The sequence below is a fragment of the Xiphophorus couchianus genome, chromosome 20, assembly GCF_001444195.1.
Source record: "Xiphophorus couchianus chromosome 20, X_couchianus-1.0, whole genome shotgun sequence".
NCBI classification, from domain to species: Eukaryota; Metazoa; Chordata; class Actinopteri; order Cyprinodontiformes; family Poeciliidae; genus Xiphophorus; species Xiphophorus couchianus.
Genome location: NC_040247.1, coordinates 5,497,216 through 5,512,477, shown reverse-complemented (window position 1 = coordinate 5,512,477; position 15,262 = coordinate 5,497,216). Strand labels below are relative to the sequence as shown.

Here is a 15,262-nt window from a genome sequence, read left to right as displayed (position 1 = left end):
ATCTTCTCTCATATGCTCTTTGTATTTGAGGAAATGTGACTTAATGCATCTTTAATGAGCAGATGTATTGTGGGTTATGAAACACAATGAATGAAGTGAACAGTTTTGATAAATTGCTTTTTATTTGTTTCTAATGTAACTTCCATATATACAGAAAATACAACAAACTGCAGCTGGTGCCACATATTCCAATTCTGTTAGCAAACAAAGCAGTGCTTCAAGATTGTATTAACTTCCAAAAAATCCTAATTGACTGAACAATTATATTACAAACAACATCTTTACAAGATAAATCAAATGCTGAATGAATAGGAATGAACAACGTTTGAGGGGTGGAAAAATGACTTGCTAATCTACAAAAATAGATTGTGTGGTACACTCCAAAAAGAAGAAGAAAACACTTCTTTAAAAATATAATGCTTTGCTGTGATCCTGGTACATATTAAAATACAACAAGCATATATAGTTATGCAAAGAGAAAAACATTAATAAAAGCCCCTGACTAAACATAATTGTCATATTATATATCTTGTAGGACAAGCAAACAGTGAATAATGCATACGAGGTATTTTATGTTGACAGTTTAATACAGCTTAAAGGGTTCTAATAAATGGTCTGTGATATCACCGGCAATGTTCGAAAACAGCATATAATGAAACAGAGGCATGTTGATGTGAAGTTATTCACAGAAAAATAACTTCGAACAACATTAGATTGCGTTATAAAATGCAAGCAGGCAAGTAATAGAGCACTAAACAGTGTCCTCACTGCTCCTAACCTCTCCAACCTCTTTGGCAGAGTTATCCCTGCTGGCATTTGGTTGTCTAACTCCCATCCTGGCCTTTCTCTCCTCTTCTTTTTTCTCCTTGTCCAGCAGTCGATAGTTAATTCCCATGCCTACAAACAGGAAGACACTGGAGATGATGAGAACAATCCCACAGCCTTGGTACGTGTACTTGTAATCATGGTAGACGTCTTTGAACTTTCCTGTGAAGACAAAATAAGTCATAATTTATTATTTTGTCTGAGGCTTTCTATTTGAGAAATTGTATAAAAATGAAAAGTATATATTTTTTTGTGAAATCTGTACTCACCAAGTAACGGGGGCCCTAACAAAACCGGCGCACACTCCATAATAGTGACCAGCCCAACAGCACTTGAAAAGCGCTGGGCCCCAACCAAGTCCATCAAGGTCTCAAACAGCACTGAGCTCAGCCAGCCGAAGGCAAATCCAAAAAAGATGGCATAAATTACAAAGCCTTTGTAGTCTACTGATAATGGAGCAAGAACATGACACACGCCATTATACAAGACAGAAATCGCAAAGAAGTACTGTATCCTGGGCCGAATCCACTTAGTGTTGGCTACAATGCCCATTGAGGGCCGTGCAACCATGTCAACAAAAGCCAACACAGAGAGAAGAAACGCTGCCTTCTCTTTAGGGATTTCTTTACTCTTTGCATAATTGGAAAGAAACACCAGTGGAGCAAATAAACCAAACAACATGACAACATTGCCCATAATGTAGAGTAAAAATCCCCGGTGTTTAAATAAAGTGAGGTCCAGGAAGCTGTTAATGGTCTGCAATATACTCTTCCTTTCAGTGGTCTTTTCTGCAAGTTTGGGTTTTTGTCCTATTGGTCGCATGAGGGAGCCAGCCACACAGCAATTAAGAAGAAGCCCGCCCAGGATTAGAAAACTTCCTCTCCAACCGAACTGATCATAGAGCCAGGTGTTAAGAGGAGCCAGCGTAGAGAGAAAGACAGGGCTACCAGCCATGGCAATCCCGTTAGCTACAGGCCGTCTCTTGAAGAAGTATTTTCCAATCATAGTGAGGGCTGGGTTGAGGTTAAAGGACAATCCCAAACCTAAAAAAAATTATCAAAAGAAAAAGTCAAGTATGTGAACACTTGATTTCCACTTGACCAAATATAAAAATAGTAAAAGATAAAAACCACAAACCTCCCATTACACCCACGCAAAAATATAGCGCCTCAACGGAGTTGCAGAAAGAAGCAGCAACAAATCCAGTTCCAGACAGGAATCCTCCAACCATCATGACAGGACGACTCCCATATTTGTTCACCAGGATGCTGCTGATAGGGCCTGGGAATATTATTTTAAAAACACAAAACTAGTTACAGAGTCACAGGATTTTGAAACTCAGACCATATGTACATTTTACATTCATCCAAAAGGGGGCTCTAGTGCTACATCAGTGGCTTAGCAAATTGTAACCGTCTCCTCAATCATTTGTGTCAGTGCTGCACTGCAGTAAATGTGTTTTCATGTCATTCGTAATGTGATCCGTCAGAAAAACTGCAAACATTGTATTGAAAAAATGTGCTTGATTCTTAATACAAAATGACACTGTATTCTTTTTTTAACTGACTTGGATTTATTTTAAAATAGTAAACTCTTCAGACAAGTTGGCGGTATTAAAGTGTGTGTTCTGGAAATGTGTGTATGAGAATATCAGTGATCACTGATCTGCAAAAGGATGATAAAAGAATTTTTTTTTTTTTTTTTTTGCCCTTTTGGCATTTTTGGCACCTGTCACCCTTATTACTGAAAGACTGGCTGAATAGGAAATGTGTGGATCATCTCATCAAAATGCATACTGAATTCAAGGGAAAAATGTATGACTTTTCTATGACTTGCAGACAAATGACTAAAATGCATGCAGAGTTCAGAAAGCAAAACACCATCTCCATCTAGCACATATAACAATGAGCCTAAATGAGTATGAGGATCCACATGGAAGACACTTCTGCCTCCCTGCCAAATCCCTGCAGTCCCCAATGAAGCTAAATGGAAACTGACAGTTTTTGTTTAGAGGTTGTCCAAACTCATTTGCCAACATGGCGCAAGACAAAGGGTTTTTAAATTGTAATGCAGGCCATCTCCACGCAAACAATGAGTTCCTTCCTTCCACTTTACAGAGAGGGTTGCTTAGGGTATAAAGGTCAGATACAAACCATGGTAGAATATTATGAACGTGATGTATCAAAATTAAAGGAGTACAGAGATACGCAACACTACACCATTATTGAACTACTCCTGTTGATGTGCTGAGATTATCCAGATGAATATACAGAACTGTAAAACATTCCCTTGTCTTATTTTGAGTTATAATACAATGCAGAGCTTAACTGTACATGTGAATATTTGCATGAATTGTTTTTCTTACATCTAATCATTCTCTTCTGACAGGCTAGCGACCTGTCTAGGATATCATTAACATCTCACCTATCGACCCCTGGAAATAGGCACCAGCTCCCTCCAGACTTGCAAAGATTAAGGGGATATGGACTAACACTTGATTATGTACACATTTGAGTAAAATCAAATGAGGCTGTTACCACACCCAATCAAGGCTAAGGAGGAAGGATGTGCAGTATGAAAAGAAGGGATATGCAATAATGCCGATATTCTTGAATTCTAGGGATATGAGAGAAGCTAATAATCTACCAAGAAAAAGTGGGCTACTCTGAGTTCAGGGGTGACACTCTGCCTTAAACAGAGGGGTTCTAGTGTCTTGATCAAGACTGATTGAAGGATGGAGCTTAGGTCTCATCTGCAGCAATGAGGACAATACCCTAGTCTGTTCTACCTTCAGCTTGATCATAAGATATGACATAGAACTGAAACAACAAGATTTGTATCAAAGCAGCTGACTGAAAAGTCATATTCTGTCAATGGGGAACATTCCTATCCTGTATAATACAGTTTCTATTGAGGAACAGATGCTTCATAAGTGGGAAAAGGTGATCTTTCAGAACAAGTTGGTATTGATTTGTATTGCGAATGTTCCCTCTGGGGATGAGTGGACCCAAAGCATCCTAGTACTGTAGGAGTAAAAGGGTAAGGTTCCTCCTGTTGTCATTTGTCTAGGGATCTATGGCACAGCAGGTTACAGCAGGTCACATGTAAAGACATGTGAAGAGTTCATTTCACCTAACCACGCAAAAGCTTGAGTCTATTTATTTGTAAGGGTAAACGTCTTGAATACACCCCTGTAAAGGATTAAGGTTAATCAAACAATCTCACATTATAACTCAGTAACTTACGAAGATTATGTTGTGTTGTAATGATTCCTTACACTGAAAGAGGCATTTCAGTTGTTTCTAGTATATAATAAACATGTGACATGATTAATTTTGCTTCCTAAATTAGGTACAATATCAATAGAACAGTTGGGAACCATCACAAAGCAAGTTCTTCCAACTTTCAGATACTCAAACGCTCCTTTCTTTTCAGGAAGAAGATGGGTTCTTTGAAAGTGTTTGAGTCCAAAATTTGTGTAAACCAGAGGACACAGACAAAAGATCTTATGAAGATTGTCACTGAAGTTGGTAAGAGACTTTCATTATCCACAAGCAAACAACTGAAGTAAAAACATGGGCTGAAAAGCCACTCAGAGAGGAAGCAGCCATTATCCTAAACACAATATAAATTAACTAATTTGAAAATGCTCTTAGGAAGAGAGACCTCCATTTTTGGAAGTATGCCGTCTGGCATGATGAAACAAAATTTGACGTGTTTGGCCAAAATGTCTAATGTTGCGTGTGAAGAAGTAGAGAAAAGAGAAAAGCATCTCCATGATGTATGACTGTGGCAGCATCACTTTGTGTGAATGTTTTGCTGCAGAGGGACTGGTGCTCTTCCCAAAATAGATGACATCATGAGGAAAAAACATTATGTTCAAACATTGATGAAACATCTCAAGACATCAGCCAAGAAGCTACAGCTTAGATTTAAAACAATCTTTAAAATCTTCAAGGGCTCTAATAGTAAAGTCAAATAAGTTACAAAGCATCTGAAGGACAACAACATCAGTATTTTGAAATGATAATATAAATTTGTGGGCAAAGATGGAAAAGTGTGTTGGAGTAAGACAGTCTACAAACCTGGTGTAGCTACACCACTTCTGCAGTCTATAGCGGTCCATTGTGGATAAACAAAATGTTTCCCCCAAGTCTAACAGATCGAAAGGCAATTCTACCAAATACAAATGGAGCAAATACAAACTTTGAGTTTGAAGAAAGAAAAAAATACATTGTGCTGGAATTTATTACATAGTGATAACTCTGATAATCTTAAAAGACCTGAAATATGAAAGGTTCGGTCAGATTTATGTCTAATTGTGAGAAAGAAAGTTTATGTGTCTTTATGCAGTATTTTTAAATATGTGGTTTAATTTGTGAATGGAATCCAACATTATGCAGAAACTATTGTTGATGTGACTTTATGTGTTCCGTTTCTCTAAAATATCAGTTTATTGTTGTCCATTTTACAGGGTACACAACAATTTTTACATATTTGTTAAAACATGACAGTATAATAAGAGGCAAACAGTCTCTGAAAAACTCAAGCTCCTCTGCCTCTCTGTCAGAAACATTAAATGAGAGCCAGGAGGAGGGGCTTAGCACTTTCAACCAACCTAATGTACACAAATTGTTCCTCTCTGCTGCACTACATACAGGAGTGTGATTGACAGCATGAAGACACTCCTCCTGGCTCTGATTGGTTGTATCTGCACAGGGGCGGTATACTTCTGAACATGGCAATAGGATCATGGGAAGTAGGCAAAGGAGCTTGACTTTTTTCACATATTATTTGTCTCATGTTATACTGACAAAACTTAGTGATAGTTTTAAGAAATATGTAGAAAATATATATTTTATATAAATATATTTACATATTTTATCAAATAAAATGATGATATATATATATATATATATATATATATATATACAGTATATGTACTGTATATACTCCACTCTGAGCACATGAAAAGAGTCTTATCACCATCCAACTATCCAGAAGTTTGTGACATCATCCACCATCTCATTCATCCCACCATCAGTACAACAACACAGTCAAACGTCCTGGTGGTCTTCCACTCTCAAAGCACAAGGGAAAAGAACCCATGATTACACAAAGGAAAGTCTATTCGTCTGCTTCTGAGACAGATAGTGTTGCAAAAGCACTTCAATAGCAGAGCTACAGTATTGTTCTGTTTCTCTCCCAGAATGGCATACTTATTAATCTGGTCTGCTGTATGAGTGTGAGAATTGGGCGCCTCTTTGTCACTGTATGAGAAACTTTTGTTAAAGGCTATATTTCACTAAAAAAGTTAAAAAATAAAAAAGATTGATTTTTAACTAAACACAGCAGGAATAAATCTTTCACACTCATGCTAAGAGCTAGGAATTGATTCAGTCAAGCTTCCTGATGTGCTAAATGTCAAGTGTTATCAACAGCGTGTGATGTGGGGTGCAGCTCACCTCCACCGTATGTGACCGCTAACATGATGGAGGAGATCCAAGACACCTGGCTGCTGCTCACATTGAATATCACTTCGATTTCCTTGAAGAAGACAGTGATGGACTTGGCAGTTGCATAGGAGAAGCCAATAGAGATAAAGGCCCCAATCACCACCATCCAACCCCAGCCACCCTCAGGTGGTGTGTAGCCCTGAGGCCCTCCGATGGCAACTGGCATTTTTCCTTAATTACAGAAAACTGCCCCGGGGGAGAGAAAAGAGATAAACAAACAAAATGATTTCATGAGTTGACTTTAAAAATTAGTTTTTTAGTATACTTTCTTGAAACAGAGGGTGTTTGGGCTTGTTAAAAATAATAAATCAGAAAACTTGAATTTACATTAGTTCATCTATGAATTAATCAAAATGAGAAACTGGGTGCATTTTCATGCAATAGTTTCATTGTTTCAGTAATTCTGAGTGAAACCAAACTGTAAGACGTTACATTGGCATCTTTGCTGTATTTGAAGCAAAATAAAATTGTGGTCTAGTTCTAACACTATCAGATATTAAAATCCTATATAACATTGAAAGCCTAGTGGCATTAATTAATGCAACTTGCAACATAAAAAACACAATTTTAGAGTAATATGAAAGTTATTTAGATCAGAAAATAGCAAGAGATTTCTCTAATGAAAGTGACAGTGTCTAATAAATGCTATACTACTTAGAATTGATATAAACATTTTCAGTTTAAGATTTAAACTGCAAAAATCAGCTAAAAGTTGGGTCTCCTGACTACCCTTTCACTTCTTTGAGGATGTATTCACTTTTGTACAAACTCATGGCAACGTGACATCTGTCTACTGCAGGAAAGGAGTAGGAACTTACAATAACTTCACATTTAAGAAATCTTGACAATTTCCTCAACCCAGAAAAGGCTTTTCTCATTGTAGAACTACAGTGAGCTGTTGCCGTGTCAACTTCCTTTTTGTATTGCAAAGGTGCTTTCTTGTTGGACTGAAGGAAATCACTACACAGCTAATAATGTTATATTTTATCCTGACCAGGTGCTTTCAGCAGCACTGTTTTGCTGGTGGTTCCTGTGTTAAACAAATCTAAACACAATTTTTGTCCAATTAATTACACCTCTGGGTCAATAAAAGAGTTTAAGATTAAGGATACAGTTCTTGGTCTTTGCTTTGAATTGCTCTCTCTACATGAGTTCACTGAACTCCCAGCCGCTGATCTCCACACAGTTTCATTTTAGAGGTGATGAATAAGAGTCAAACAGCTTACAGTATTGTTTCCACATGGGGGGGAGCTATGCAGACAGTGCATTGATCAGCCCATGAAAACAGGTTGATTTTACACTGCTCCATAGCTCAGGGCTAAGCTCTAAAGTGGGTGATAATATAGCGATTTTCAGGCAAGTAGGACTTGATTTGGTTGACGAATTGGTTTAGTGCTCTGAAAAGTTATTGGGTAAGCCAGTCTTGTGCAGCAAGTAGTGAATATTTAATGTAGAAAATAACTTTTGTTATTGAGCTGGGATTTTAGCTGCAGCTGTGCGGGTGTAATTGCACCTCCTGTGTTGTTCTACAGATACATTAGTGGAAAAAATAAATAAATAAATAAATAAAAATCATCGTATCTGTCTTAGTCATTCATTATGGGGAGAATCTTGAAATCTTGTAGGATACACTTGGGTAAATGTTTTGAAATTTGCATATATATTGCTTGAAGCCAACATTATTTAACATTAAGTAGTTGTGTTTGTTTTGAAACTGTGAATATCACTTGATTTGTGCTCCTTTTTGTTTTCTTTCTATAGAAAAGGAACAATGTCAACAGGAGCTTTAAGGTGAGAAAAATAATGTATTTTCTTTCTGATTTTATGCATATTATGTTGTTTTTAGTTTTAAGATCAGTTATTTGTATTCTGATCTTGGTGGAGTAGTTTAATACATTTCTCTTGCAAAAAAGGATATCAGTGATGCAAAAATGGATCACTTATTTGTGAACATACTTAAAGACTTTTTATTCTTCATTCTAAATAAATGCAATGTAATGTATAAATGGATTGTTAATTTTTTTTTATGAAATAGAAGATTTTTATGCACTGCAATGTTACAATGGTTTTTAAATAAATAGCTATAAAGAGGTAAGCTTTTATCAATAATTCCCTGAACCTTTGGGGAAAGGATCTTATTTTACTGTACTAACACTCAGTGGTAATTGAAGGCTTGAGTTTATTCTCTTACATAGTTTCTTAGTTGATAAATCATGACTTAAAACTATTTCTGCTTTACCTATAAAAGCCTCTGCATACATTTCCCAAAAATACTAGTTTTTTTAATATAGTGGCATCTCATTAATAATGTCATCAATCAGATTTTGGTGGAAATGACACGCCACAAACAAAGCAAAGGTACTCCCACTCTGTATTCTCACCTTTGATGAATATAGGATGTAGATGGTCTGGATTCTCCACTGTCTACTTTCTTTGAAACCTGGAGAATCACAAAGAATGAAAGGGTCAAATGTTTCCATCCTGAGAAGGCTTAAACCAAAATGTTTGTGGTTGGCTCTAATATTAAAATGTCTACACAGACAATGATTTGTGTCTTCTTTACTAAAGATCAGCCACCCAGCTTAAAAATCAGGCATCAAAGTGTCAAATAATTCAGTAAGAACTGTAGAGTTAAGTTAGTTAAGCCAGGTAGAAGAATGAAATAACACAAACAGAGGCATGAAGCTCATGTCTTGCTTTAAAGGTCTAAATAAAGCAGGGACAGTGGAAGACCGGGGAGTGCTACATGACAACAAACAGACCAGAGGAAAGCCAGGTAAGGTGAGTGATATGAAAAAAAGTGGTGTTTTCTTATTGATAACTTAAACTTGTATCTCCAAATCATACATGTCTTATCTCCTAAATAATTAGCAAATGCTTAATGTATTGGAAAAATTGGTTTAAATGTTCCTAAACAAAATAAACAGAACAAAGAGACATTTGACAAATCAGCTTCAATAACATTGAAAATCAATATCCATAAGTTTATTATTTTAATAAAATTATTTAATAGTAGAACAGCTGCTTGATTCTTGCCACCTCCTTAGGATTCTGATATTAAGCATTCAAAATCATGATCCAGATTCTTAAAGATGAGGAAAGGACATAAAATGGACTGTTTTTATCATGTGGATTGCATAACAATCAAAACATTCATATACTTATTAACGGAAAGCAAAAGATTCTCCATAAATGTCCAGCTGAAAATCAAGTATTTAACCAAGTGATTAAGTTCAGCGTGTGTTTGTTAAACAACGAAGGTGCAAAGTGTCTGTGTGGAACATCTTACCTTGGCAGAAGCTGTAGAAAAAGGATAGATTCTCTGAAGAATAACTCTTAAAGGCACTTTAAAAAGTAGGCATAACTGAATATGACTGAGCAGATTTCGATATGGACGGAAAAAAGAAAAATTAAGATTCTCTACATATGTTTGACAGATTCGCCAGAAGGAATCTGTGGGTCTGTATCTACAATGACAGACCAAAAATTGCCAAAGGCACCTCACCGTCAACTTCTATCTATTTCTAGTGAGTGAAATGAAAAGTTAAAAACTGAATTCTGTCAGTGACTAGATCAAACACTGAGTTGATCTGGACATTATAGTGCTAAATGAGGGGGTCAGTGGTTCTTATTGGCCGTGAGAAACTTAGCGTCATGCCCCTTTACAAAGCTTTCTCCACCCCTCTGTCATGTGCCTAGCTCAAAGACAAGGTCAGAGTAATCCACCACAATAATACTATAAGTGAGGTATGTGAAAGAAAACAAGTTTGCTTTAGAGAAGATTAAACTCCTTCTAAGATCCAGACTTTTCTTTTTTCAAACCTATCAATTATATGCAAACGAGCATTAAAATTTGCAGCTAAAATAAATGACCACCTACATTGTTTACTTCAAGCACCCAAAGAAAGACTATTGAACACTTGAGGGGTCAGTTCTGGTTGAACTTTCCTGCCTGGCTCCCTTTGGAACTATTAATAATTCCATATCAGGGCTTGGGAAAGGAAAAATCATGAGTGGAGGCAAATAGTACAACAGCATGTACTTACAAACAGCTGTTGAACCACTTACATTCCTGAAACAGTCTTTCTCTTTACTATATTGTTTTATGTGATTCATTTTGTCCACAAAACACACTCCCATTTATGGTACAATTGATGTTTTCCAACAAAACCTCCATTATATAATATCTAAGACTGCAGAAAGTCACAAATGACCCCGCTGTAATCGGTCACTTGCTCGCTTGTTGGTAAAAACCCCAAAACAGTTTGGTTTTTCAGAGCCAGAAAGTGTGCTTAGAGGCACTTTATTACATCACTGAAGAGCTGTTTCTAGCACATGTTTGAACATTTTATTTTGTATTCTGAATTTATATAAAGGATCTACAGAGCAGAAACACAGGGTTCTTTTTACAACCCTGTGTTGTAAAAAGGGTGAGGAATTTTGGTCTATTTTTCTTTTCAGAATTGTTTTTAAATAAGTAACACTAGACGGTTTTTGAGCCTGAATGGCCTGTTCAGGGTCATGCCCCAGCATCTCAATCAGATTACAGAACAGATTTTGATTAGACTGCTCAAAAACCTTAATTTTTTCTCTTATTTTAAGAAATTTAATAGTCAGCTTGCTGGTATGGTTTGGTTGTTTGTCCTGCTGCATAACCCAGTGAAGCTTGAGCTTAAGGTCACAACTGATAGTTGGACATTCTCCGTCAGCATTGTCTGGTAAAAAGCTGTATTCAACAATAGCGAGTCATACAAGTCTGAAAGCAGTCCCAAGGCATCACTACCAAGTTTGACTGTCGGTGGTGATGTGTTTTCAAAAATGCTAAAATCTAAATGTGAAATTAGCCTTTTTGTTCATCTTGTTCAGCAGGGTTTTTGGGCATTTAAACTTTGTCAGGAATACCATTTTTTCTGTCTCTTTCTTTTTCGAATCATTTACTGTGGCATGTAAAGCCAGCAATGCTTCAGATGTCTTTCTGGAAACTTCTGTGACCTTTCTTCTTTTGTGACCTTGCAGATTTCTTGTCACTGTGCTCTAAAAGTAATTTTGGTCGGCACTACTGTATGAGTTTAATGTTTTCGCCAATTGGTGGATAATGGCCCGTACAACTGCTCAAGTTCAAATTCAAGAATTCAGTGTCTAGAAGCCTTCGGAATGACTATGTCACCCTTTTCAAATTGGGATGTAGCCGGGTGGTAAAGTTTGGTTGAATGAGTGTACTGTTTCAAAGTGTTGGTTTTCTTTTATATTACAGTAGCAACGCTACTGTAATATAATATTATCTGTACTTTGCCATAATTGGACCTGCTGCTACTTCTTTGGTATGGTTGAGTGCCTTTAGTTAATTTAGTTGTATATATTGTTATTATTATTATTGTGTGTTTGCTTATTTATACTGTATATATTTGACCTTTTGCAATTTCGTTGAATTCTGTTCAATGACAATAAATGCTATCTATCTATCTATTTACTGAACTATTTTGGTTCAGTTATGTAATTTTATTTGTTCTTTATATTTAAATATGTGCAGGTAGTTGGTCTCGGGTACTGCACATTTTGACCACCAGAGAGCAGTGTTTCAAGGTGATTGATGTTTCCCAAGACGGGGCAGGAAATGCATCTTGTTGTCTTCCTGTGTTGCTATGCTACATGTTGAGCGTGGATGTGAACTCTACGTGTTTTATCTGCAGGAGATAGATTTGGCAGAAAATCGGCAAATATATACATCACTTGTTGAAATATGTCGGTACATTCTCATTTATGTGATAAGCAGTCAGTATTTTTAATGAGATGGTGTGTTTCTGAAATGGATGGTTCAGGCAACCTGTATGTGCAGTGCAGGGCGGCCATTTGCTGCATGTGACAATAAGCTGTCTGATCATGTGCTCCAGTTTTAAGAGTGAACTGAGACTGTAAGTGTTGATAAAATAAGTCATATCACAATCACATGTGCTCTAAATCAGTGTGGTGTAATGCAGCTCTCTGTATTTTGTTTGTGCAGCCAGAGGCCACTGCCGTATTTCTTTTCTTGTCTTTTATATATTGTATTTTCTTTTTTGTGCATTCTCTCCATTATTTTAGAGATTGCCACATTTCAGCAGTAGTTACCTAATATTTGGTACGCATACTGTATGTTCTGATTTCTGAACAAAAGTAAGAAACAAGACAGCTTTGTTTAATCTGTCTCAACTGGAAATAAAATATACTGCACATTAAGAACCCCAGTTATTGTGTCCTGTGAGGCTAAGTAATTCCCGGACTACAGGTAGATAGCACTAACTTTGTTTCTCATCTGTACCTCCTCTTCTGTTGATCTGTTAGTCTGCTTCATGTTTTCAGACAGCTTCTATTAAGTATTTTATTGACTCTTCACTTCTGGGAGTAATCAGTGCTGGTTGTAATCTGGGAAGCAGATTTAAAGAGTGTGCTTATTCAAAGTTAATGTACGTATTAACAAAGATATGCTACTTCTTCAATATAAAGCCAGATTGGTCTGAATCTGGCCTTATCATGTTAAGAAAGCAATTGTGTGAAAATTCTGTTTTGGTATTTTCCCTGGGTGTCTTTGTCTGATACTAACATTTGCTTGATAATCTAACATCGAAAAAAAAAAAAGCAAAAATAGAAGAAATCTATCCATGTCATAATGGAAATTAATCTTTCTAATTTGCCTTCACATCAGTGCAACTTCAAAAGTTTTTAATTGGTATCTCTATTTTATTATTGTTTTTTGTTTGTTTTGTTTTACATGAACTGTAACTGTTTTTCAGCTAATTTCCCCTTCTGGATTCTACTTGATTCTACAAATGCACTTTCTGAGTGATAATTGGTGCAATATCTCTGTCATGTCCTGTGTCAAAGTAGTAGCACTTTCTGTCATCCACCTGTTCAGCAGGGAAACAGAATCTGCCTGTTTTATCAGAGGAGTCACTCAAGGGAACCCACTCTCATCTGACTCAGGCACAATGACATCATCCTCCTCTTAGCACATCCCAGGATATCTGGTCGTCTGTGTCTACGTGTCAGGCAACCCGTCGTTGCTTGGGGAGTTTAGCCCTCCAATCCTATTGTACATACTGTACAGTAAAGGACCGGAGAATTATTTCAAACTTTAATAGGGAGATGGTTAATCTGGGCCTTATGTTTGACTATAATTAGTCCCACTGATGACTAACGGACGTGCAACTCCAAGAGAACTCATCAAGTGTTTTATGTCAGTTGGAATTACCAATATTTTTCTATTTGCCAAATGTCACAATAATGAGAGAAAGAATTTCCCAAATTTATTTGTTCATGTTTTCAAAATCAGAAATGCAAACACATGTTATCAGTGTTTCACTGCATTTGAACTGTAAGACTTTGGTCAAATGTTTCGAGTTTCCTTCCACAAGCTTTTCTCAAGAGTTTGCTTCTGACTCATTCCTCCTGACAGAACTGGTGTAACTGAATAAGGTATAAGCTGTGCATGTGGAAGCTTTTGATTTCAACTGCAATTATTTACATATAAACTGTAGCAGCAACTTTTCTTCATAATAGGCATATAAAGCAGAATAAGGCATATTCGCAAAAAATTATTTTTCACTCATTAGTATTTTTAAAGTATAACATACTTCTTCCCAGCTTTTCAGAAATGCTCTGTGGTTTAGAGCTCCAGCTTTCAGAACCACTACTATAAAAGACCTTATTCATTGTCAAAGGGATTAAAATTGATTAGTTCAGCCGTGTGAAATCCAGCTCCTATACAGTGAAATAAGCTGCAGTAAGACTGCTATATGTTCTCAATCAGGGCTGCCTTAGTCAACATACACCATATTTCTGTGTTAATTACGGTGACAGCTTTTCTAACCAGCAGCCATGTTTTCAGTAATATTTTTACATCATAACTGCTACAGTTTAGCCTTTTTTATATGTATGCTGCATAAAAATGTCCTAAATATGTTCCAGAGAAAAGACGGAGGGGATTCTGCAGGATTCATTCCACACTTCTGGTGTACACTTTTCACCTGGGCTGCAGGATTGGTATCTCTTGATAAGGCCTTGAAAAAATGCTCAGAACTGGCAACAAATTTTCCAGAGTGCTTCCTATGAGTGAGCAAGCATGCAATCAGGAGTTTCACACAGGACTGCCTCCTGGATAAATGCTTCAACACCAACACCAACACCACACACACACACACACACACATCTCAACCGTATTTCATAAACAGCAACTCTGGAAAAAACTCAGACCCAAGTCCATTAATTTATCTAAGTTGTTGCTAGGATTTCTCTTAATGATAGAACAGGGAAGACAACATATATACAGACGCTAGGTCAGTTCACCACTTTACCAATTTATACCTTTCTCCACCTATTATGCACCGAGAGTCAAGCCCACTTCTCTCTCGTCTCACCTCATTTAAAGAGCTCATAAACAAAAATTATATTCGTATAGAAAGCAAAATGCTGCATTTGAGTAATAACTGGAACATAGAATCTGAGGGTCAGAAGAAATGCAGTTTAATTAGCATAAGACAAAATCTAAAACTGCAAATCATCAAACTTTTGTAGTTGTTTTTAAATCTTATCACAATCATTGGAACAAATCTAGCAAATCAAATTAAAGAAAGGTGCAAATTAAAGAAACTCAAAATAAACTGTTCAGGGCAGAAGTTCAGTGATGATTATATTTTTTTGTTCTTTGTTTTCAGGTACAAGATCTTGGAAATTTACAGTCACTGAGTTGACCATTAATCCTTCTGCATGTCAGTGTTGTGTTCTCTGAATCAAATGTTACATCATCTGGGTGACGGGTAAAACTTAGTCCTGCAAATGACAGTAAACCCAAGCACATAATAAAATAGTCATGGTGGTTAAACCATGATTATTCTTGCAGTTTTATTGCGAATGACCAAACTTCAATAAACTGACACAAACTTGAA

General features: G+C 36.6%; 1 protein-coding gene across 1 annotated transcript; it reads right to left on the bottom strand.

Annotated features, from left to right (window-relative positions):
- Nucleotides 1-369: 369 nt before the first annotated feature.
- Nucleotides 370-11,594, bottom strand: slc16a1a (solute carrier family 16 member 1a). The gene is made up of 6 exons (XM_028003281.1): nt 9,631-11,594; nt 8,723-8,781; nt 6,291-6,527; nt 1,963-2,106; nt 1,095-1,868; nt 370-987 (listed from the first exon to the last, which is right to left on the bottom strand). Exons 3-6 carry the CDS (start codon nt 6,505-6,507, stop codon nt 752-754), a joined length of 1,371 nt encoding a protein of 456 aa, XP_027859082.1. The 5' UTR covers nt 6,508-6,527; nt 8,723-8,781; nt 9,631-11,594; the 3' UTR covers nt 370-751.
- Nucleotides 11,595-15,262: the final 3,668 nt, after the last annotated feature.